Raw genomic sequence first — 22413 nt, 5'->3', positions numbered from 1 at the left:
ACAAATCACCAAGTTTGGAAAAACAAGGGACGTTATTGAACGCTGCTCTTGCTCAGGGTTCCATGCCCCTCTTCCCTGTTTTACTGCCTGACCCCAACAACAGACCATTGGCATCCTATATGCATGATCAGGATCCTGCTTTAAGGTTTGTTTTCAAAAGCTGCTTTGCACCTCCACAAATTGTGGGGTTTCCCCCAAGTCGGCTGATACCTCTCTTTTGTACCTGGGTAGAGCTGTTTAGGCCCTGTTAGCTTACACAGAATAGCACAATATTGATATAGAGCTTTTCCCCCTTTTCTGTCGTTCCCCCCCACTTCTTGGTCAGTAAGAAGGAGCACTGACAATTTTCTCTTTCTCTTTCTCTTTCTCTCTCTCTCTTTTCCAGATACAGAAGAGTAAAAAACAAAACCACACATATTGTAATCAAAAAGGGACTGCAAATTTCTTTCACCATTCTAACTGATCTCCTTCCACAAAGACCAGTTTTTGGGGGAGGACATTATGCAGCTTTTAAAGCGCCTGCTTCTTCTTGCTCCTCTCACTGGCTACTTCACAGTCAATGACTTTGGGGGTTTTCATTTTGGGACTTTGGGGTTTGTTTGTTTTTTTCTTTCCTTCTTCATGTAAGTTTTTTTGGGGGGTTTGTTTTTTTAAAAATGAAGTTTCCCCTTTGCAAAAGGACTCTTCATTTGGGACTTGCAGATCAAGCAAATGTGAGACCTTTGGAGTCGCAGCTTGCAAAAAAATATATTCTGACATGGTGAAGCAGAGACTTTGGCACATCCGTGGAAAGAGACTTGGGGGAAAACACAGTTGTTTCCATGAGTTGTTGTAATGCACCAAGAAAGGAAGAGGAAAGAAGAAACCTTTAATTGTCTATTTGAAAGCCATGATTTAGAGCACTGGGGTATCTGCAGATTCTTTTTTTTATATATCTAAATAAAAAGAATTCTGGCTATTTTACAAATAAGCAAATTGCCGAATTCCTAGACAGCTTTATAGTATTTTTCAAGGAAAAAAAATACATTCAATAGATTTCATTTGCTGGACGTCTCCTTGATTTTGTGTACCTTTGATTGTCTTTCATTTGAGCCCTCGTTTTGTTGGCTTGGTGTAGCAAGAATGTGGCTCAGCCTCTGGGGGAAAGAAAGTGTTGTTTCTGTTGATTTCTGTAATAAGCACATTTTTTGAAAAAAGTGCATCCTATCCACACACACCCTTGTTACTCATAGCCTTTTATTTTGACCCAAAGAACACTCTGAGGGAGCCTATCAATTCCTCCTTTGACGTTTTATTGCTGAATGAACTGGGGGATTTAATTAGCCAATACAGGCAAACAGAATGCAATGCAATTCTGCCATCCGAGACATAAACTTAGAAGTTGCATCTCAACACTTTAAGGCTTGCGCTGCCTCAATACTAAGCTGCTGAAATACTGTAATGCCCACCATTCAGCTTCTGTCCCAGAGGCAATTGCTCCTCCCATCATGGCACATGGCAAAGGATGTCTGACGACTGGAATGCATTGAGCTAATCATTGTGATTGATGCCCTGGTACTATGCAGATTTGCTTGGGGATAAATCCTGATTTCAATGGGGTCTAGGTTTGGTTGATCCAAACTGTGGTGGGCATGACAAGCACCGAATCCAAGCAGGGTTTCATGCAGCCTGGTGTCACACTTAGGGTGCAATCCACTTTACCTCAAAGTAAGCCCACGTCTACTTCCGAGTAGGCTTGTATAGGCCTGTTCACGGGTTCCTAACTCAAACACCAGCCTTCTTCTGTGAAGCATTTGCATGCAAAGAGACTTCTCTCTGGCTCATCCTTCAGTGGCATATGATTGATGCAGATCGGAGGAAGTTTATGCTGGCTAAGAACTTTTTTAATGAAATGCTGGACCTCACAGAATTCTGCCCAGGTTAGTGATTTTTGCTTGCCTACGTCGCTTATAAACCAGCCTTTCCCCCCAAAGGTAAATTCACATAAGGTTGCAAAATTATCTGATTTTTCCGATTGCCTGGTTTAGCTCTCATGACTTTTCACAAAGCTGGTAACTGCATCTTTCCCACAAGGCTGGGAATCCTTAGACCTGAGCACACGCACAAATTGTATTAAACCAGTACAAAAGGTGTTCAGGTTTGTAGTATAGACTTGCAAAGATATGTACACCTTCTCAGTAAGCATCAGGTGCAAAGTAACATATGCTTTCTCATCCTTGATTCTATTTTGGAAAATACGGAGCTTGAGGATTTTAAAATATTTAAAATATTTGCCCAAGACCATCTGAGTCCTAACTCTTCAGGGATTCTAAGCCAAATGTTCCCAAGACCAAAGAATTTTTATGAAGAAGTAATTTTAAATACTTTACACATCAGGAGTGGACTTTCTGATCCTGATGAGTGCAGCCCGATCTGTTGTATGTTTACTCATAAGTAAGTCTCACTGATTTTAATGTTGCTTATTCCCAGATAACTGAGCATTGCAGACTGTAGCCTCTTTCTTTCTTTCTTTCTTTCTTTCTTTCTTTCTTTCTTTCTTTCTTTCTTTCTTTCTTTCTTCCCTTCAAAAAATTGGTTTTAGAGAGGGCAGTTCCAGTTCTAGGATAGCATCGCTATATAAACCCAACACCTTTGTACTTGTCCTACATATTAAGTAGAGAAATTGCAGGGGTTTTTTTTTTTTTTTTTTGGAAACTTCATCTGTTTCTCCATTTTCATATGCAAAAGATGCTGGTTGCTTTGTCTTTTCAATATCTGAAGGCTGCTCTGGCCTCTTTTTAAAGGTAAAGGGACCCCTGACCATTAGGTCCAGTCATGACCGACTCTGGGGTTGCGGTGCTCATTTCACTCTATGGGCTCTGTTTGTCCGCAGACAGCTTCTGGGTCATGTGGCCAGCATGACTAAGCCGCTTCTGGCGAACCAGAGCAGCGCATGGAAACGCCGTTTACCTTCCCGCCGGAGCGGTTCCTATTTATCTTCTTGCACTTTGACGTGCTTTCGAACTGCTAGGTTGGCAGGAGCAGGGACCGAGCAACGGGAGCTCACCCCATTGCGGGGATTCGAACCGCCAACCTTCTGATCGGCAAGTCCTAGGCTCTGTGGTTTAACCCACAGTGCCACCTGCGTCCCTGGCCTCTTCTTAAAGGTCAGCAAAAAACTGATTATTCCTTACCCTCCAAAAACCTTTGAACTTCCTCACATTTAGGGTGCTGAAAGGGAGGTGTTTGAAGGGAGCTGCCTGCCATAGGCAAGCCATTGTCTCAGTCACCATTTGTAAATGAAAATAAATAATAAGGCATGGAGTATGTATGTATGTACATACTGAAGGATTTTCTGCCAGTGACTTACTATCTAGCTTTGGACACAAGGTTATCTCTCCTACGTATATGGAAACAATATTGTAATTATATATTATGGCTTTTAGGAGACACACATGATAAACGCTGGAGGGAGTGCTGTTGGCTTGTGAGCACATAATTTAATTTTACTCCAGATTTTTTTGGGGGGGGGGAGGGGAGAGGGAGAGAAGTAAGGAACGGTCCTGAAAGAGCAGATAATGTGAGTTGAGGCTAGAACCTGCCTAGGCACAAGTTTTCCTTCTGCCGCATCAACAGCAATATAAACCCCATGGATCTCTGCTATGCTAAGCAGGCCATCTTTCTTAATTTGGAATAGCTACTACCCCGTTGTTTCTGTAATTACAAACAACATTACAGACATTTCCAACTTGCTGCAAATTATTCCTTCCTTTTACAAGGCTCCTTCTGCATTGACACAGCAGCGAAGAGCCCTGTTGGATCAACGCAGAGGCCCATCTAATCCGGCATCGCATTCTCACAGTACCAGTCAGGTGTCCAAGAGAAGCCCTTGCATGCCAGAGTGCTCTCCCCATCTGTGATCCCAACAGCCGCCATTCAGAGGCATACCAATTCTGTGATACTGCAGGTGGTTGTTGACAAGACCCGCCTCTCAGCCTCGCTGATGTGGTCCAAAAGAAAAGCGGAGCAATACTTACGGCACCAGCATGGCTGCAGGAATACAAGGCGCCATCCAACCCGTCTTAAGAGACTCCACTCCAGATTTGTGTAAGGTTTACTCCTTAGCCTTTTCTCCTGCCAAGGTATCCTGCAAGACAGTGAAGGTTTAGGGTGAGAGTCTTCCTTCTCCAAGATGGGCTCCCTTCCCAGATTGATGAGCCCTGTCTGCCTCTCATCTCTCTCTCCAGCAAATGCAGAAACCGCCTTCTTGGCCATTGGACCCACAACTGGTCTCATCATCTCACTCCTCCAGAGCCCGTCTTTGCATGCAGGGGAAGTTCCTAACTCACTTCAACCATCATAGTTAGTAGTTACTGAAAGCCTCATCAGTCAGTCAGTCAGTCAATCAATCAATCAATCAATCAGTCAGTCAATCAATCAATGACGTTATTGTTCTAGCCAAAGGCCACAACAAATTTATAGCCATAACTTTAATCAAAGAAACCACCCTTAACAATCCATGCATAATATAAGTTGATATCCATGGTGCAAAAGATAGAAGATACCAGAGACACCAATGAGTTTAAGGTAAAGGTACCCCTGCCCATACGGGCCAGTCTTGCCAGACTCTAGGGTTGTGCACCCATCTCACTCAAGAGGCCGGGGGCCAGCGCTGTCCGGAGACACTTCCGGGTCACGTGGCCAGCGTGACATCGCTGCTCTGGCGAGCCAGAGCCGCACACAGAAACGCCGTTTACCTTCCCGCTAGTAAGCAGTCCCTATTTATCTACTTGCACCTGGGGGTGCTTTCGAACTGCTAGGTTGGCAGGCGCTGGGACCGAACGACGGGAGTGCACCCTGCCGCAGGGATTCGAACCGCCGACCTTTCGATCGGCAAGCCCTAGGCGCCGAGGCTTTTACCCACAGCGCCACCTGCGTCCCTATCACCAATGAGTTTACATCTAGCTTAATTTCAAATTAAGCCTATGAATCACCAAAATTTGTAAGCCTTATGTTTGACATTCACAACCTTTGCAACTGGCAGGCAAGTCACCATGTGGTCTGCACACCTGTCACAAACCCAGCTATCTGTGTCCCTAAGGATTTTTAGACTTTGAAACTGTTGAGATTTCTTATCTTCCTATGAACCTCTGTGGATTCACTGATGTATCTATTGCTAGGTATGCTGTGTTTCCGATATTTGAGGAAGCACTTTGAAGGCTTCTACTGAAAAATACAATTCAAAAAGCACTTCTAAATTTTCTTTACTTTTAAATTGTATTTGTCCAGGGTGCTGAGAGTCGTTAGGGGACCCCTGCCCCCCCCCAGAGCACCACATTTCCCAGAGTTCCCTGGGAAGAAGGGGTTGATAGTTAGAATGGTAATTCTGTGAGGGGAATGGGGTCTCCCAGCAACTCTCAGCACCCGAAACAAATTGCAGTTTCTAGGATTCTATGAGGGAATCCATGACAGTTTAAAGTGATATGATATTGCTTTAAATATATAGTGTAGACAAGGCCTTCTTTAAGAAGTTGGATTTTCTGCAGTTGTGGAAAACATGAGGCAATCACTGGAAAATACAGGATTAAATAAGAACATCAGCTGGACTTCGCCATAAAATGTGAGCGAACGAGACATGAAAATTCTGGATTAAATGCAGAATGCAGAAGAGCTCTGTATAAGTTGTAAGAAATCTGAGAAAGTAGCCTCCCCCCTTTTTTTTACTAAGAGGACCACAATACTTGTCTCAAGGTTTTGTATTCAAGGATTGTCAAAGAACCTTCCTTTGCATAATGCATGCCCAATGGCCTCAAAGTTTGAGGCTCTTTGAATGTAGAGATCTGAATTGGTTCATCATTTGCTTTTTCTAGGAGGGTCACTTGTACAAAGAATAAAAATTGTTGTTTTTATTGAACCAAGAGAGACATTAGAAGTTTCCTGGCATTTAGGAAGAGTCCCTCTTAAGAAAATAGAGTATTCTGTTTCCTTAGCACCTAGTTTTATAATTGCTCTTGCCTCAGCAGAAGAACGACATGTACTGTAACTCCTGGTTTTTATCCGATTTGTTACACTCAGATTTGTAAGACTTAAGCATCATCATTAATATCCTACTGTGCTGATTCATTGCTTACATAGCTTTTTTAAAAAATACAAAAGAAATTGAACTTGGCGGTTATTTAACATGCTGTGGTCTAAACCACAGAGCCTAGGGCTTGCCGATCAGAAGGTTGGCGGTTCGAATCCCCACAATGGGGTGAGCTCCCGTTGCTCGGTCCCTGCTCCTGCCCACCTAGCAGTTCAAAAGCACGTCAAGTGCAAGTAGATAAATAGGTACCGCTCCGGCGGGAAGGTAAACGGCATTTCCATGCGCTGCTCTGCTTTGCCATAAGTGGCTTAGTCATGCTGGCCACATGACCCAGAAGCTGTCTGCGGACAAACACCGGCTTTCTTGGCCTATAGAGCGAGATAAGCATGCAACCCCAGAGTTGTCCGCGACTGGACCTAATGGTTCCCTTTACCTTTTTTTAAACCTGCCACGCAGAATTGCTGCTCAACTCTTACCAAATCAACTAAATTTTACTCAGTCCGTGCAGGATCTAGGGGGTGTGAAAGGGACCTATAAAAGAAAGCACATGGCATGTAGTTAAATAATTATTATCTTGTGGAATTTATTGCCGCATAATGTAGTGAAGGGACGCGGGTGGCGCTGTGGGTTAAACCACAGAGCCTAGGACTTGCCGATCAGAAGGTCGGCAGTTCGAATCCCCACGATGGGGTGAGCTCCTGTTGCTCAATCCCAGCTTCTGCCAACCTAGCAGTTCGAAAGCACGTCATGTGCAAGTAGATAAATAGGGACCGCTCCAGCGGGAAGGTAAACGGCGTTTCCGTGTGCTGCTCTGGTTCACCAGAAGTGGCTTAGTCATGCTGGCCACATGACCCGGAAGCTGTCTACGGACAAACGCCGGCTCCCTCGGCCTATAGAGCGAGATGAGCACCGCAACCCCAGAGTCGGTCACGACTGGACCTAATGGTCAGGGTTCCCTTTACCCTTTACCTAATGTAGTGAAGGACCGTTGTTTGCATGCTTTTAAAGGAAGATTAGACAAATCTACAGAGGGTAAGTCTGTTGAGGGCTACTAGTTGGACTATAGGGAATCCCAGCTGCCCAGCAATTGCTGGGGAGCAACGTTAGGAAATGGCTGTTGCCATCACATGCTGCTTGCTTATGGGCTTTTCAAAGGCATCTGCTTGGTGCTGGATTCGATGGAGCTTTTGCACTGAGGCAACAGGCCTTGTCTTCTCCTCTAGATGACAGAATTTGCTCTCTGCCCCCCACAGCTGCCATTCTTCTCCTAGTAGAAAAGTAGAATTTGGGGGAAAGACACTAAATGATGTGGTTACTTTACTAGTCTTCACCATTTTTTTCCCACCTGCATCACTTGATTAACTTGCCCTAGAATTTAATTGGGAGCATTTCTGTCCCAATGGGTGTAGTTGAGCTTTTGTCAGGGAAGGAGCAGGGGGGAGAATCAAAACTAAGCACTTTGGTTTTGTAATAAAAATTAAAAATCTAAGTTTGCCTCGTTCAAGAATCTAAAGACATTATTTAGGATTTTAGCCAGAACTTTACAATGGAGATATCTGAATTAAAATTTAGGGACATTTCATAGGTTTCCCACCAAGGGTGCACTCTGGAGAAAACTGGATGTACCTGTATGATGCAAACATTTCCAAAATGTTTGCCTCATTCTCAATTAGGTGTGCTCATAAAACATCTTAGGTGTGCACCTAAAAATGGAATGTGTGGAGGGGCCTTAGGAAATTATGTTAATTTGTAACCCACGGGCATTGTAAAAATACGTTGCTCTGTCCAATTAGAAAAATGCCATTCAACTTAATTGCTAAAGCAAGAAGAACACTGGAGACCACCCAGAGAAAAATGCACTGGGTTTCTTTCATCTTAAGATACAAAATTTAAGTGACGTGGGCATGCAGTGCTGACTATTCTCAACTGTTCTGGGAATTAATTTAAAGAAAACGTGTTCATTGTAATTTTTTTATTGGGAGGAAGAGGCTTGTTGTCTCTAAATGTATAAAACAATTTTTCAGCATTTTGGTTTTTTTCCTGTAAATGAGTTCCTGTATGTTCTCCTTATTACCAAATAAAAGCAATGAGATCTCCAATTGGTATGGATTCCTGTTCTGTGCAAAAGTGAGTTAGCTGATCTAATGGAATAATGGAGCTGGTTGAGAGTGTTCATCACTGTTACTGTCTTTGGGGGGCATTATAACTGTTCACAGATGCAAAACACACTTCTTTCGCTGCATGAAACTGGAGGAAATTAAAGGTCCTTCTGCCATTGCCTTTAGCAGTGTGGGAACAACTACAGCGGGGCTCCATCCCACACCATCTAGCAACATCAGAGGCCTGGAGCATAGCTGTCAACCGTCCCTTATTTGGCGGGAAAGTCCCTTAGCCCAGCACTGTGTCCCGCTGCTGTCCCTTATTGATGATGTCCCTTAAATTTCCGGGTTTCAAAAGAAGCAGTTCCTCTCCCTCCCTCCCTGCCGGCCAGGGAGGAGGAAGGCTCCAACTGTGTAGCTTGGCTGCGTTGCTCACCCAATAAGGAGTCTAAGAACGACTGGGGGGTGGAGCTTGCATGCCTTGTGCCGATCAAATCGGCTGTGTTGCCTGGGGACTCGCCTTTGCTCAGCGCTTCCCAGCGGAGAGGTGACGGTGGTTTTCCTTGCTGCATCCCCTTTGTCGGGTTGCTGCGCTGTGGGAACCACCACTTGAGGCTTCGTTTGCCTGCTGGCTGGGCTTTCTGCCTTTGGCTCGGAGGGGCTCAGAAGTTGAACATTACTGTGCTCCTTGAAAAATCCCTTATTTTGGCTGCTGATCCCTTATTTTCAAGGCTGCTGGTCCCTTATTTTCAAATCTGTATGTTGACAACTATGGCCTGGAGGCACATGGAAGAAGTCTATTTTGCCATTTCTTCCCATGGCTAGCAATACTCTGCTTTCCATAATACTCTCCTCAAAGGCTCCTCAAAATTCTCCACCCTATTTGTGGGCAGAGAAATGGGGGCTGGATTCTACCTCATTTCTACAGGAGGATCAATTCCACCTCAGCTTCCAGGGCAGGGGGCTCATCAGCATTAGCAATGATTGTAGCATGGCTTCTTTCTTTTCCCCTAAGCCCCACTCTCCTGCTGCCACTGAAGGTTGCAGTAGCATTACTGGCTGTCATTTTGGATTTTTCATAATACCCTGGACCAAGTGTACTTTCGGGGGCACTGTGGAGGTGAAATGCTGACCACCACACACAAAATAAATAACAATTGGGGGATAATATTTGGAGGGGATTTTTCCAATGCTGCCTTCTTTCTTTCTGAGGAAAAAAAACCTCCTGAATCTTCTCAGAAAAAATGACTTCTTTACTTTTTTAAAAAAATTGTTTATAGGAGTTTGGGGCTGGTCTTTCATAACGCTGTAGCAAAGGGGTGTGCACAGGAATTTTAAGAAGCAAGCAGAAGAGTTATATGGCCCCGTCAGCTACATGCGAATCTGCCATACACCCCTAAATCTGCCTCTGACAGGAACATAGGAATAATAATAATAATAATAATAATACATTTACTGTCAATGTACAACCTGTGTACAATGAAATTAACCAAGCCTTGTAAGTTGCCTTATACTGAGTTAGACCATTAGATTTTCCAGTTTGGTACAGTTTGCTTTTCTGGCTGTGTGCATTTTTTATTTCCCTGCGCGCAAGCAATGCTACATTATATATTTCCATCTTGCACATCTCCATTTATATTAGCTACAACCAGGGGCACCCACTTGTAGGCGCAGACCCCTCCTCCCTGTATTTTGGGGGACAGGGCTGCCCCCCTCCCAGTGTTCGAAGGGGGTGGAGAAGGCTGAGCGCAGAGTCGAATGTGGCACGGCTTCAGTGGCTGGCTGTTGAGGGGAAGGAGTGGGGAAGCAGCCCCATGGCCAGTGGCAATGGCAGGAGAAGGAGGGGCCACCGGCCACTGAAGCCCCACCGCTGCCGCATTTAGCTCCACCCCCTGACTCCTCCTGATATCTTGATGTCACACACGTGACATCAGGGCCACACACCCTTTTTCCTTGGAAACTGGTGCCTCTGGCTACAACTTATGGCGAACCAGAGCAGTCTCAACTAGGGCCAGGGCCTTTTCAGTACTGGCCCCGACTTGGTACCTTGGGCCTTTTCAGTACTGGCCCCTAGTCTGTCACAAGAGACTAGGGCCCTGCGAGACTTGACATCTTTCCGCAGGGCCTGCAAGAGACAGAGCTGTTCTGCCTGGCCTTTGGTTTGGACTCAGTCTGACCCTTATGTTTCCCTCCTCTTATGGTTTTGATCTATGGGCTACTTTTAAAATGAGGCTGCATTTTAAATTGCATTTTAACCTGTATTTTAAATTGGAGTTTTCCCCCCTATTATGTTTTTACTGTAATTTTACTGGTGTTAGCTGCCCTGAGCCCGGCTCTGGCTGGGGTATAAATAAAAAATATTATTATTATTATTATTATTATTATTATTATTATTATTTAACACTGAAGCAGGTTAGCGGGAGAAACAGCAACTGGCCCAAGGTCACCCACTAAGCTTCGTGGCCAAGTCAACTTAATGTCTTTCCACATTTTTATAAGGTGTAAAGTTGACCAAGCTGCAGTGGGTGATACTACTTACCCCTAGGGCAAGAAGAGTATTAGGTCCCATCTCTCCCCCCCCCCACACACTTAAAGTGGCTAGATACAAATCCAGTAAAACAGAGAATACGTAGTGTAACAATAGCAGTTCCAAAGCAGCCCAAAAAACCAGCCACAGCCTGTTGATTAAAACCTGAGAAAATAAAATAGCTCCCATGTTAATGGACCTGCGTAGCAGCATTTAAGACTACAGTGGTACCTCGGGTTACATACGCTTCAGGTTACATACGCTTCAGGTTACAGACTCCGCTAACCCAGAAATATTACCTCAGGTTAAGAACTTTGCTTCAGGATGAGAACAGAAATCGTGCTCCAGCGGCGCAGCAGCAGCAGGAGGCCCCATTAGCTAAAGTGGTGCTTCAGGTTAAGAACAGTTTCAGGTTAAGAACAGACCTCCAGAACGAATTAAGTTCTTAACCCGAGGTACCACTGTTAAGGCTGCAATCCTGTGCATGCTTCCCAGGATCAGGGAGGAAGTCCCACGAAGTTCAGTGGTGCTTATATCCGAGTAAAAATATGCAGAGGAATACAGTTATTGCAGCAGAAACTCGCTGCTGCCCATTATCAGGTTATGTTACAATCAATGTGTTCCTTGGTGAAGCCTTGCGGGATGGGTGTGCAACTCCTGAAATGCAGAAATATGTCCCAGTGGCGTGCAAGCCTAGGCATGTCTAGTCAGAACTAAATCCCAGTGGGTTCAGTGAAACTGACCCCCAGGTAAGTGCGCATACAACAGCAGATTAAGTAACCTCTAAGTTTGCTGCGGACAAAAATTTTAAAAGGAAAAAGGCAACTAGTGAAATACTAAAGCTTTTATTTTTCTTCTACAATACAGGGTTGACGTACTGGTCAACATTTGTTTTAGTTTAAAGGGGTAGGGCTAAGAGGGAGGGTGTGGTTTGAGGATGAATGGGAGGGACAAAAGGTTCCCCAAAACCCCATGATTTGGTGTTGGGGTTAATACTGGGAACATTGTAACTGCAGCAATGCACCCTTATTTCCACCAAATCCAAGCCAGTTATCTACTGTTGCCGCAGTAGATAGGAATATAGTAAAGGTAAAGGTACCCATGACCATTTTGTCCAGTCATAGACGACTCTGGGGCTGTGCGCTTATCTCGCTCTATAGGCCAAGGACGCCGGCGTTTGTCCGCAGACAGCTTCCGGGTCATGTGGCTAGCATGACTAAGCCGCTTCTGGCGAACCAGAGCAGCGCATGGAAACGCTGTTTACCTTCCCGCCACAGTGGTACCTATTTATCTACTTGCACTTGACGTGCTTTTGAACTGCTAGGTGGGCAGGAGCTGGGACCAATCTACTAAATCACCACATGAATATACTTGAAGATGCTACTATAATTCACCCTCTTTTTATTTTTCAAGGTTCAAAACAACTTATGAAACCCGCACCATTGGCAGAATCCTCAAATCGGCTCACGCTGCCAGGTTAGTGAGTCCCTCTGTGCTCAGATATGCAACCTCAGACGTAGCTGATCGGTATTCTGTCAGCGAGAACTGACTCCATCTATTTTTATACCCGCTCATCAAGGTCACAATTAATAGCCAACATGAACATCTCTCCCATGTCTGCGGTGGATCAGAGGTCAAATGATTCAGCTTTTTTTCATGTATATCTGCTTTTATGTTGTGTCATAAGCCTGTAACCTAAGATTTTAACCCCGTGATTAATTCTGACCAATAGTGCTGAACAAGATAAGTGAACAGATCTGGGGTTGTAGTCAATGGTATCTGGGGATGGTGCTGGACCACATGGAGTAGCAAAGGGGTGATCTCATATATATTCCATACTCACGGAACATTGGTTGCTAGATCATTTTCTGCTTCTTCCTATTTGTCTTCTCTGCTGCTTTTGTCATGAAAATTGAATAGCATTGCCTTTAAACAACAAACCAAAAACCTTTCCTGTCCCTGTGCCTTTTTATATCAGCCTGACATACGGTAATTAAGGAGCAGGGAACATTTGGCAACCCTAATAGAGAATAGCTGTCCACTGGATTGGGAAGGAGGCCTGACACATCTTTCCCAATAATAATAATAATAATAATAATAATAAATAATATAATATATATTAATATTATAATAATATATAATAATAATAATAATAATAATAATAATAATAATAATAATAATTTATTTATACCCCAGCCACTCTGGGCGGCTTCCAACAAAACACTAAAACAGGGCTGCCTTCAGATGTCTTCTAAATGTTTGGTAGTTATTTTTCTCTTTGACATCTGGTGGGAGGGCGTTCCACAGGGTGGGTGCCACTACCGAGAAGGCCCTCTGCCTGGTTCCCTGTAACTTGGCTTTTCGCAGCGAGGGAACCACCAGAAGGCCCTCGGCGCTGGACCTCAGTGTCCAGGCAGAATGATGGAGGTGGAGACGCTCCTTCAAGTATACTGGACCGAGGCAGTTTAGGGCTTTAAAGGTCAGCACCAACACTTTGAATTGTGCTCGGAAACGTACTGGAAGCCAGTGTAGCTCTTCCAAGACCAGTGTTATATGGTCTTGGCGGCCGCTCCCAGTCACCAGTCTAGCTGCCGCATTCTGGATTAGTTGTAGTTTCTGGGTCACCTTCAAAGGTAGCCCCACATAGAGCGCATTGCAGTAGTCCAAGTGAGAGATAACTAGAGCATGCACCACTCTGGCGAGACAGGGCACAGGCAGGTAGGGTCTCAGCCTGCGTACCAGATGGAGCTGATAAACAGCTGCTCTGGACACAGAATTGACCTGCGCCTCCATGGACAGCTGTGAGTCCAGAATGACTCCCAGGCTGCACACTTCAGGGGCACAGTTAGCCATTCAGGACCATAAGACTGCAGTCTTTGCCTTATCTAACTGTAGTTGGATCAGAGCTCAGGTGTCTCCTGCCGGAGAACTGAAAACGATCTGACATTGGAATGCTCTTCACCCCCCTTCCAAGCCAAGGTTCCCTTCCAATATGATGATGGTGGTGGCAGCCTTGAGGACACAGATCCCAGGGAGAAGTTGGATTAGGGTTCAAGAAAACTAAACACTTGTCTCCATTGGCTCTTTGATCTTCGCTAGAATCAGGTGCATCCAAGTTGGCTATACAGTGGTACCTTGGGTTACAGACACTTCAGGTTACAGACTCTGCTAACCCAGAAACAGTACCTCGGGTTAAGAACTTTGCTTCAGGATGAGAACAGAAATCGTGCAGCAGCGGCATGGCGGCAGTGGGAGGCCCCATTAGCTAAAGTGGTGCTTCAGGTTAAGAACAGTTTTAGGTTAAGTACGGACCTCCAGAACGAATTAAGTTCTTAACCCGAGGTACCACTGTACTAAAAAGCTCAGTACAGCTCTGCACCGGTCTGCAAAAATACTCTGATACCATCGTAACTTTTTCACAGCTGAGTTCTGTATCATTACCATGGTGGCAAACAGTTACGTTTGGTAAGGTAACACAAAGCTCAGCAGATGTTTCTTCCAGAGAATCCAGCAAGCAAGCCATAATGAGTATTGGATATTTCTTCCTATGACACTGCGAATCATCACACACTGTAATATCACCAGAGGCATGTGGACAGTGATTGAAAATAAAAGAAACCTCTGGCACACCACCAAGGTGTACCTTGTGAAGACCGTTGTAATGCCATTTGCCTGAAGCAATTCTTAAACAAAGGTACAGTCCAATAGTATACAAGTATTCTGCCCAAGCGCTGACTCCCACTAGCTGCACTGCCTAGTGTACCTTGTAGAATTAGAGGCAGATATCTTCCGCTTCCGTAAGCCTAGTGTCACCTTCATGCATTTCTGTTGGGGTTGATGTCCTTCTGAGTATGGTATTCTGCCTTTCAGAAAACTAAGAGATTCTTCAGGAAAGAGCATGACCTCCTCAACATGCCAGCCCAATTGCTCGGAGGCAATTTAAAGAAAAGCATGCACTTCCCTTCTCCCCAAATGTTCAGGTTAGTATGAACATTATGACGAAATCGACATTTCACATAGGTGGTGTTGGCGTAACGAGAACAATGGGTTGAATTGCACTGTGCTTGGTCTCAGTGTCTTGAGCAGCACAGGCAGCCCACATCCAGATGTTCTGAGATAAGGATGCCAGGTGCACTGCGTTACCATAGCAACACCAGCGAGGCTGAGTGTAGGACTTGCTGAACCATCCCACTGGTTCAGGAATGTAGAGACGGGAATAACAGTCTCTAGGGCACTGCTTCCATTGTGCCTGTGTTCCTGAAGTTGCGCCTGTCCTGATGCTGTCCTGTAGGACTTTCAGGGTCTGATTCTGAACCTGCGGGAGTCAGAGGAAGAGGCTGTGGGTTTTACATGGCAGCCTTAGCTAGCATGGTGATAGTGTTAGAGGATCTGTGTATCTGTATCTTTACTTCAAAGACCAGGAAAAGGATATATATAGTCATACCTCTACTTACGTATCCCTCTGGATTAGGAATCTTCGGGTTACGGCTGCGGCAAACCCGGAAGTATATACTTCTGGGTTTTGTCGTGTGTGTATGCACAGAAGTGCTCTGCGCACCTTACACATGTGCAGAAGTGTTCAATCATACAATAATAATAATATAATAATTTATTATTTATACCCCGCCCATCTGGCTGGGCCTCCCCAGCCACTCTGGGCGGCTTCCATAAAAACCAAAAATACAGTAAAATATCACACGTTAAAAACTTCCCTGAACAGGGCTGCCTTAAGATGTCTTCTGAATGTCAGGTAGTTGTTTATCTCTTTGACATCTGCTGGAAGGGCGTTCCACAGGGCGGGCGCCACTACCGAGAAGGCCCTCTGCCTGGTTCCCTGTAGCTTTGCTTCTCGCAATGAGGGAACCGCCAGAAGGCCCTCGGCACTGGACCTCAGTGTCCGGGCAGAATGATGGGGGTGGAGACGCTCCTTCAGGTATACTGGACCGAGGCCGTTTAGGCCTTTAAAGGTCAGCACCAACACTTTGAATTGTGCTCGGAAACGTACTGGGAGCCAATGTAGGTCTTTCAAGACCGGTGTTATATGGTCTCGGCGGCCGCCCCCAGTCACCAGTCTAGCTGCTGCATTCTGGATTAGTTGTAGTTTCTGGGTCACCTTCAAAGGTAGCCCCACGTAGAGCGCATTGCAGTAGTCCAAGCGGGAGATAACCAGAGCATGCACCACTCTGGCGAGACAGTCCGCAGGCAGATAGGGTCTCAGCCTACGTACCAGATGGAGCTGGTAAACAGCTGCCCTGGACACAGATTTGACCTGTGCCTCCATGGACAGCTGTGAGTCCAAAATGACTCCCAGGCTGCGCACCTGGTCCTTCAGGGGCACAGTTACCCCATTCAGGACCAGGGAATCCTCCACACCTGCCCGCCTCCTGTCCCCCAAAAACGGTACTTCTGTCTTGTCAGGATTCAACCTCAATCTGTTAGCCGCCATCCATCCTCCAACCGCATACAATGTGCATGTGCAGAAGTGCTCAATTGTGCCGTGTGCATGCGCAGAAGTGCGCCTCTATTTGCGTAATTTTTGGGGTGCGAACAGACCCCTGGAATGAATTAAGTCCGTATCCGGAGGGTCCACTGTAGTAGATAGGAGTGTTTAGCTCTGCTTTGCTCCTTTAGACTGAACGGGAGAAGCATTATTTGGGAGAGCTACATCTCCCATGGTCTCCCACAATGTAGACAGTGCAGAGGAAGGAAGGAGGGAAGCGGAGAAGGAGGGAAGGGAAGCAGGAAGGAAAATTGGAAAAACCTCTCCTTCCTCACTGCCCATCACCACTACTGCTGATAGCACGTAAAGGAAGAGAGGAGGGTGTTTGAAGGAAAACCTGTATGGGATGAAGATGGCATTTTTCCAAGCTCTTAGATCAACTCACAAAAAATTACCTGAGCTTTTTGTGTGTGGAAGACCTCAGGTAATTTCCAAGTTAATCCAACATGAGCTTGTCCATTTCTGTCAGGAACTAATTTTTCAACATTATGTAAGTACTTAACGTTACTCCTCTGACTTGAGACATGAAGATAAAGAGTACTTGTCTATTTCTAAAATCCCTGAGGCAAAGGGCTCATCCATGCTTCTGATTGTTTTTATTTGTCCCTCCGCTTTCCCTGGGAAAACCTGCTGTTTACCGCTGAATCAGACCAACAAATCTCAGTTGGGTTATTCATAGATTTTCTGATTCAGTGGCAAACAGTGGATTTTCCCAGGAAAAGAGATGGGACAAAAACAAAAACATTGCTTGGACCTATGCCTACAAACCACAGGCCTGCGCCTAGAAATCGTGGCAGAATGGAAGTGTTGATGATCGCTTGTTGAAAAGGCCTTGAAATAGGTGAACACTGTATTATCATTTCCGAAGTCCTTCAGTTACTTGTGTAGTGGTATGTCTTATAAAATGCAGCCAACCCTAAGTTGATGCAGGAAAAACCCCCTCAAAAATGAGTTAAGCAAAAATACATTTGTTACTGTTTAGTGTATTAGCATCAATGATTTCTAAGCACATCAATTACAATTTGCATTTCCCTCCATAGATCGCCTGAACTTGAAAACCAGCAACAATGACCATCCCACCTCAAGGAACCAGAAGCAACAATTTTAAAAAGCAGACTTTCCTGGGGGTGGAAGTCACTGTCTTCCTTCCTTAAAAGAAAAAACTTTTATCATTTTAATATGTCCTGCGCAACACAACCCTGGAATAGGCCTACATTAGTTCTGTTCACAACGCTAACTTGTTATATCTGCCTCAATAATTATATACAATATATATACACACAGAGAGACATTTGGAACGGGACTTATGCAGCAAGCGAGCTGTACTGTATTGCTTTCTTTAATAAAGTTCTGCCACAAAAGTTTTGACAATAATGTACTTGCAAAAATGAAGGTTCCCCCCCCCCCTCTAGCCATGGCTAGTAACGCCGTCCATTCCCTCATTTCTGCATTTCACGCTTAAATATTGAGGTCTGTTTGTAAGGTGGTTTGACGGTGTATTTCCATACAGTTGTGCACTCCAACCGAGGTTAGATGCATATTGAACACAAGAAGGCTCCAGCAGCCATATCTGTACAGTGGTACCTTGGGTTACATACGCTTCAGGTTACAGACTCCGCTAACCCAGAAATAGTGCTTCAGGTTAAGAACTTTGCTTCAGGATGAAAACAGAAATCGTGCTCCGGCGGCACAGCTGCAGGAAGAGGCCCCATTAGCTAAAGTGGTGCTTCAGGTTAAGAACAGTTTCAGGTTAAGAACGGACCTCCAGAACGAATTAAGTACTTAACCAGAGGTACCACTGTACTCTGAACATCAACTGCTCCCTTGAGCAGGTGACTACAAGCATTACACCAGCAATTGACCCAGCACCTGAGATTTGCGTGCATTTAAACCCTTGTTTAAAGGGACGCGGGTGGCGCTGTGGGTAAAAGCCTCAGCGCCTAGGGCTTGCCGATCGAAAGGTTGGCGGTTCGAATCCCCGCGGTGGGGTGCACTCCCGCTGCTCGGTCCCAGCGCCTGCCAACCTAGCAGTTCGAAAGCACCCCCGGGTGCAAGTAGATAAATAGGGACCGCTTACCAGCGGGAAGGTAAACGGCGTTTCCGTGTGCGGCTCTGGCTCGCCAGAGCAGCGATGTCACGCTGGCCACGTGACCCGAAAGTGTCTGCGGACAGCGCTGGCCCCCGGCCTCTTGAGATGGGCGCACAACCCCAGAGTCTGTCAAGACTGGCCCGTACGGGCAGGGGTACCTTTACCTTTTTAAACCCTTGTAAGAAACCAGTACCAGTGCTGTATCTGGCTGTTCTGGAGCAGGCGAAGAGATTTACTCTTCCCTCTTACCAGCTCATCAGGTTCCAAACAACTGTCGCCACTTATCTGCAGGCTTGATGAGGCCCTAAGCTACTGAAGGTAATGGGGCCCTTTATATTTCCAGCTGTCCTTTGTCAGCAACAAATTGTCGCTGGTTTTTTGTGTTGAATACACAGTGGTACCTCAGGTTACATATGCTTCAGGTTACATACGCTTCAGGTACACACTCTGCTAACCCAGAAATAGTGCTTCAGGTTAAGAACTTTGCTTCAGGATAAGAACAGAAATCGGGCTCCGGCAGCACAGCGGCAACAGGAGGCCCCATTAGCTAAAGTGGTGCTTCAGGTTAAGAACAGTTTCAAGGTTAAGAACGGACCTCCGGAACGAATTAAGTACTTAACCTGAGGTACCACTGTATGCTATATGGTAATTTATGGATCTAATAGGTATCTCAAGCCATTTGCACATGTTGCCATGCAACTAATCCATGCAGAATGCAGGCACCCTATATATAGAAATGAGCAAACCAGTGATATTTTAGGGAGCAGTCTAGCAAACAGGGCCCATTACTTACATCACAGGAGCCTACACAACACAAAACACTCTTGGTATATATAGGTTTTATTTTATTAGTTTTTTAATCTTAGATTTTGGAAATGCACATCCAATTTTGTTTTCGCCTTTAAATTTTTTTGGGGCCCCCAAGAGAATGGGGCCCTAAGCTATAGCTTGTTTAGCTTATATGTAAATCTGGCACTGCTTATCTGACAAGATATTTGCATGCGTAGCCAGAGCTACTGCACGTCTGCATATCTGGATCTGGGTGAGCAGTTTTTTACATTGACAAATCTGTAACCATCTCATATTGTGACTCGACATGCAGAAAAGGATGACCCAAGTCAACAGGCTGGGGGCTGGTGCAACTCCCTTCCCTCATAAAATAAGTTGGCAACTGATTTTATGCAATATTAGTTCTACTCAAGAGTAGACCCACTGAAGTTCATTAGCACGGCTAACATTCTGGGACTCGCAGGTAGGCAGAAGGCTAGTTGGTTCCATGACCCAATTGGAGGCATCTCAGAGGCAGCGGCTTGGCCGTGGTGTGAGGACAGGATCAGATCGGACTTTGCTCTGGTATTTGTATTACATGCTTCCTCCAAAGCCTATGTGGAATTATCCCATTTCGTCCTTGCAACAACTTTGTGAGTTTGCTGAAGTGCGCTGACAAAGTGACATGCAAATAGGAATTCAGATCTAGGCTCTGATCCAAGGCCATCCATGGATTCACTACACTCGCTAATTTGGAAACTTTTCCCAGAGGAAAGTTGTCCTCTGCGTGAGTTGTTTCCAAGGCGGCACAAGGGTGGTGCAAAGCCTTATTGATCCTGCATTTAGTAGCAAGAAAGTCTGTGCTGCTCAGCCATCCCTGGTCTTACATCAGCAGCTGCAAACATTTATTTCATATTTGCTGAGCAAAATCAGAGGTCTCACTCTCATGCTCATTGCTTGTTTATATCAAGCCACATGCTTGATTATTCTTCCCAGAAGCCATTTGCAAGTGGCTTTTGAAGTAAGGCTGACGCCACATGAAATTCAGCTGAGGGCTACATGTGATCGCAAAGCCACAAGTCATCCACCCCTCGCCTAAGTGAGGTAAATAGGGATGGAAGGATTGGTCCATTTTGGTTCTCTGAGTTTCTCAAGTTTTCCCATTTTACATCTGGTTCTAAACATTTCTGCAGCAATTCGTGGATTTTTAATTTATTTTTTAAATCATCATGAAAACTCCTCAGCATTTCAGTGCAGATTTCTCCTCATAAGCATATTTTTTCAAGCAATTTCTCCCCATATAATGTATTTTTGTATGTTGGTGTTCAGCAATATATTCATTTTCAGGCACACTTTTACCTAATATTTGCATTTTTGTAAACGCTGGTTGGCTGGAGAACTGCATCGCAAAATTCAGGTAAGTGGGGATTGCAAAGGAAGACTACAGCTGGATCTACACAACTATAAAAACACTATTAAAAACATTATAAAACAGAAATTATCTTTGACTTTCGATTTCAGCTCTACAGTGCCATCTGGTGTCACATTGTTATAACAAATTTATAACGTTATAATCTGACTAATGTAGCCAAGTCCTATGTCTGAGTTCTCATTTTGTGCAAGCTTGATGAATTCAGCTTTAAATGTGATCAAATTTGGAAGGAATTTCAGACAGATCACTATTACTTATGCATAGGGTTGGTTTTTTTGCAAAGTTAATATGTTCCTCCTTTTACGTATTTGGATTACTGTGTGGCTGTGGGATACAGAGGGAGAAAGCTGCAGGTGCCAGCAATTGATTCGTCTGACTTGCTTCTGCTTTTATCTTCTTCCTCTCCAGCCCTCAAACCTCCAACCCATCATTTCAAGAAAGCCAGTTACGCCTCCACAAGCACCACCTTCCCACCTTTCCCCAAGAAAACGGAGGACTACTTGGTGAAGTACAAGCTGCTTGACCAGAGGGGCAGAATGAAGAAGATCCAGCACATTTCACAGCACTGGAATAAGAAATAGAGGGGAAAGGAAAACCCCGTCCCTTTATCCCTGCCCTGCCCCCACCTGATAGCCAGTTATTAATGGAGGACATTTTGGAACCAGAGCAAAAAGCACTTTGAAAGCTGCACAAATTATTGGGGAAATGTATGTAATGTAACATGTGCAATGGAAGCATTTCCTAGTCGTAATTCATCCTGTTTCCCCAAGATGCCCTGCATATAGTAGCATCAAACCCCTTCATCCATGTGCACAAAATATCTGCATCTGCATTCAGGACTGGGTCCTGACTGAGTTATTATTTCTGGACTGTATCTGCCCACATAGCCCGCAATAGGTGACTGCCAACTTTGGCAGTCAATTACCTTTTCAGAGAGGCGAGCTGAACCCAGGTTTACAGGGGGTGTATTGTTTGGTTCTTTCCAATGTGTCTTTGCATGCAGGGGCTACTCTCACCTGGTTTAGCTGTTTCCTAGGATGTGGTCTGGGAGCCGCAGGTGAGAAAAACTATCCCAGAAGGAGCATAACACCCACAATACACACACATACAGTCATACCTCGGATTACAGACACTTCAGGTTGTGTGTTTTCAGGTTGCGCACCGCGCCAAACCCAGAAGTACCGGAACGGGTTACTTCCGGGTTTCGGCGCTCGCGTATATGCAGAAGCACTAAATCGTGCTTTGCGCATGTGCAGAAGCACCGAATCGCGACCTGCGTGTGCGCAGACGCGGCACTGCGGGTTGTGAACGTGCCTCCCGCACGGATCATGTTCGCAACCCGAGCATCCACTATATATGTATATTTCTGGTGCCACCAGTGCAGAGCATTCAGGAACAGATAGTAATCTAGTCTTAGACAAATCCAGCAGCCAATCTGTCTCTAGGCCAGTTTCACCTGGACATTGTACTTAATGGGACCTTTCTACAAAAGGAAGAGAGAGTTCACATTTGCATAGGTCTCCATTTCAATTCATTTTTATTTCTCCCCTCTCCTCTGCTCCTTCAATTTAGGAACAACCAAGGCTTTATTTCCAGAACTGAGGTGATTGTGTTGCATCATTGTTTTATAAGCAGGCGGACCAAAAGCAAGACATTCATATATGACAACCGTCTCCCCTCTGGAGGTTGTGGACTCTCCTTCCTTGAAGGTTTTTAAGCAGACATTGGATGGCCATCTGTCATAGATGCCTTAGCTGAGTTTCCTTCATTGCAGGGGGTTGGACTACATGGCCCTTGGGGTCCCTTCCAACTCTACAATTCTATGATTATACAATTCTATTACAGTCGTACCTTGGTTGACGAACGCCTTGCGACTCGAACGTTTTGGCTCCCGAACGCTGCAAACCCAGAAGTGAGTGTTCCAGTTTGTGAAT

General features: G+C 45.1%; 1 protein-coding gene across 4 annotated transcripts in view; it reads left to right on the top strand.

Annotated features, from left to right (window-relative positions):
• The window catches only part of PDE1C (phosphodiesterase 1C), a 286306-nt gene extending 263893 nt beyond the window's left edge, over nucleotides 1-22413 (top strand). For 2 of the 4 annotated variants that reach the window (XM_053359751.1, XM_053359754.1), the window contains 3 exons: nucleotides 12104-12166; nucleotides 14561-14670; nucleotides 17231-17564. In XM_053359751.1, coding sequence (XP_053215726.1) covers nucleotides 12104-12166; nucleotides 14561-14568 — 71 coding nt within the window. In that variant the 3' untranslated portion in view covers nucleotides 14569-14670; nucleotides 17231-17564. Of the gene's footprint in view, nucleotides 1-385; nucleotides 2666-12103; nucleotides 12167-14560; nucleotides 14671-17230; nucleotides 17565-20887 lie in introns of those variants that run through there. The other 2 variants (XM_053359755.1, XM_053359753.1) reach the window with 2 other exon arrangements.

Source organism: Podarcis raffonei, chromosome 12 (assembly GCF_027172205.1).
Source record: "Podarcis raffonei isolate rPodRaf1 chromosome 12, rPodRaf1.pri, whole genome shotgun sequence".
In the NCBI taxonomy this organism is placed as follows: Eukaryota; Metazoa; Chordata; class Lepidosauria; order Squamata; family Lacertidae; genus Podarcis; species Podarcis raffonei.
Note: the sequence above shows the minus strand (reverse complement) of the source record. Positions and strands in the feature narration are given on the sequence as shown.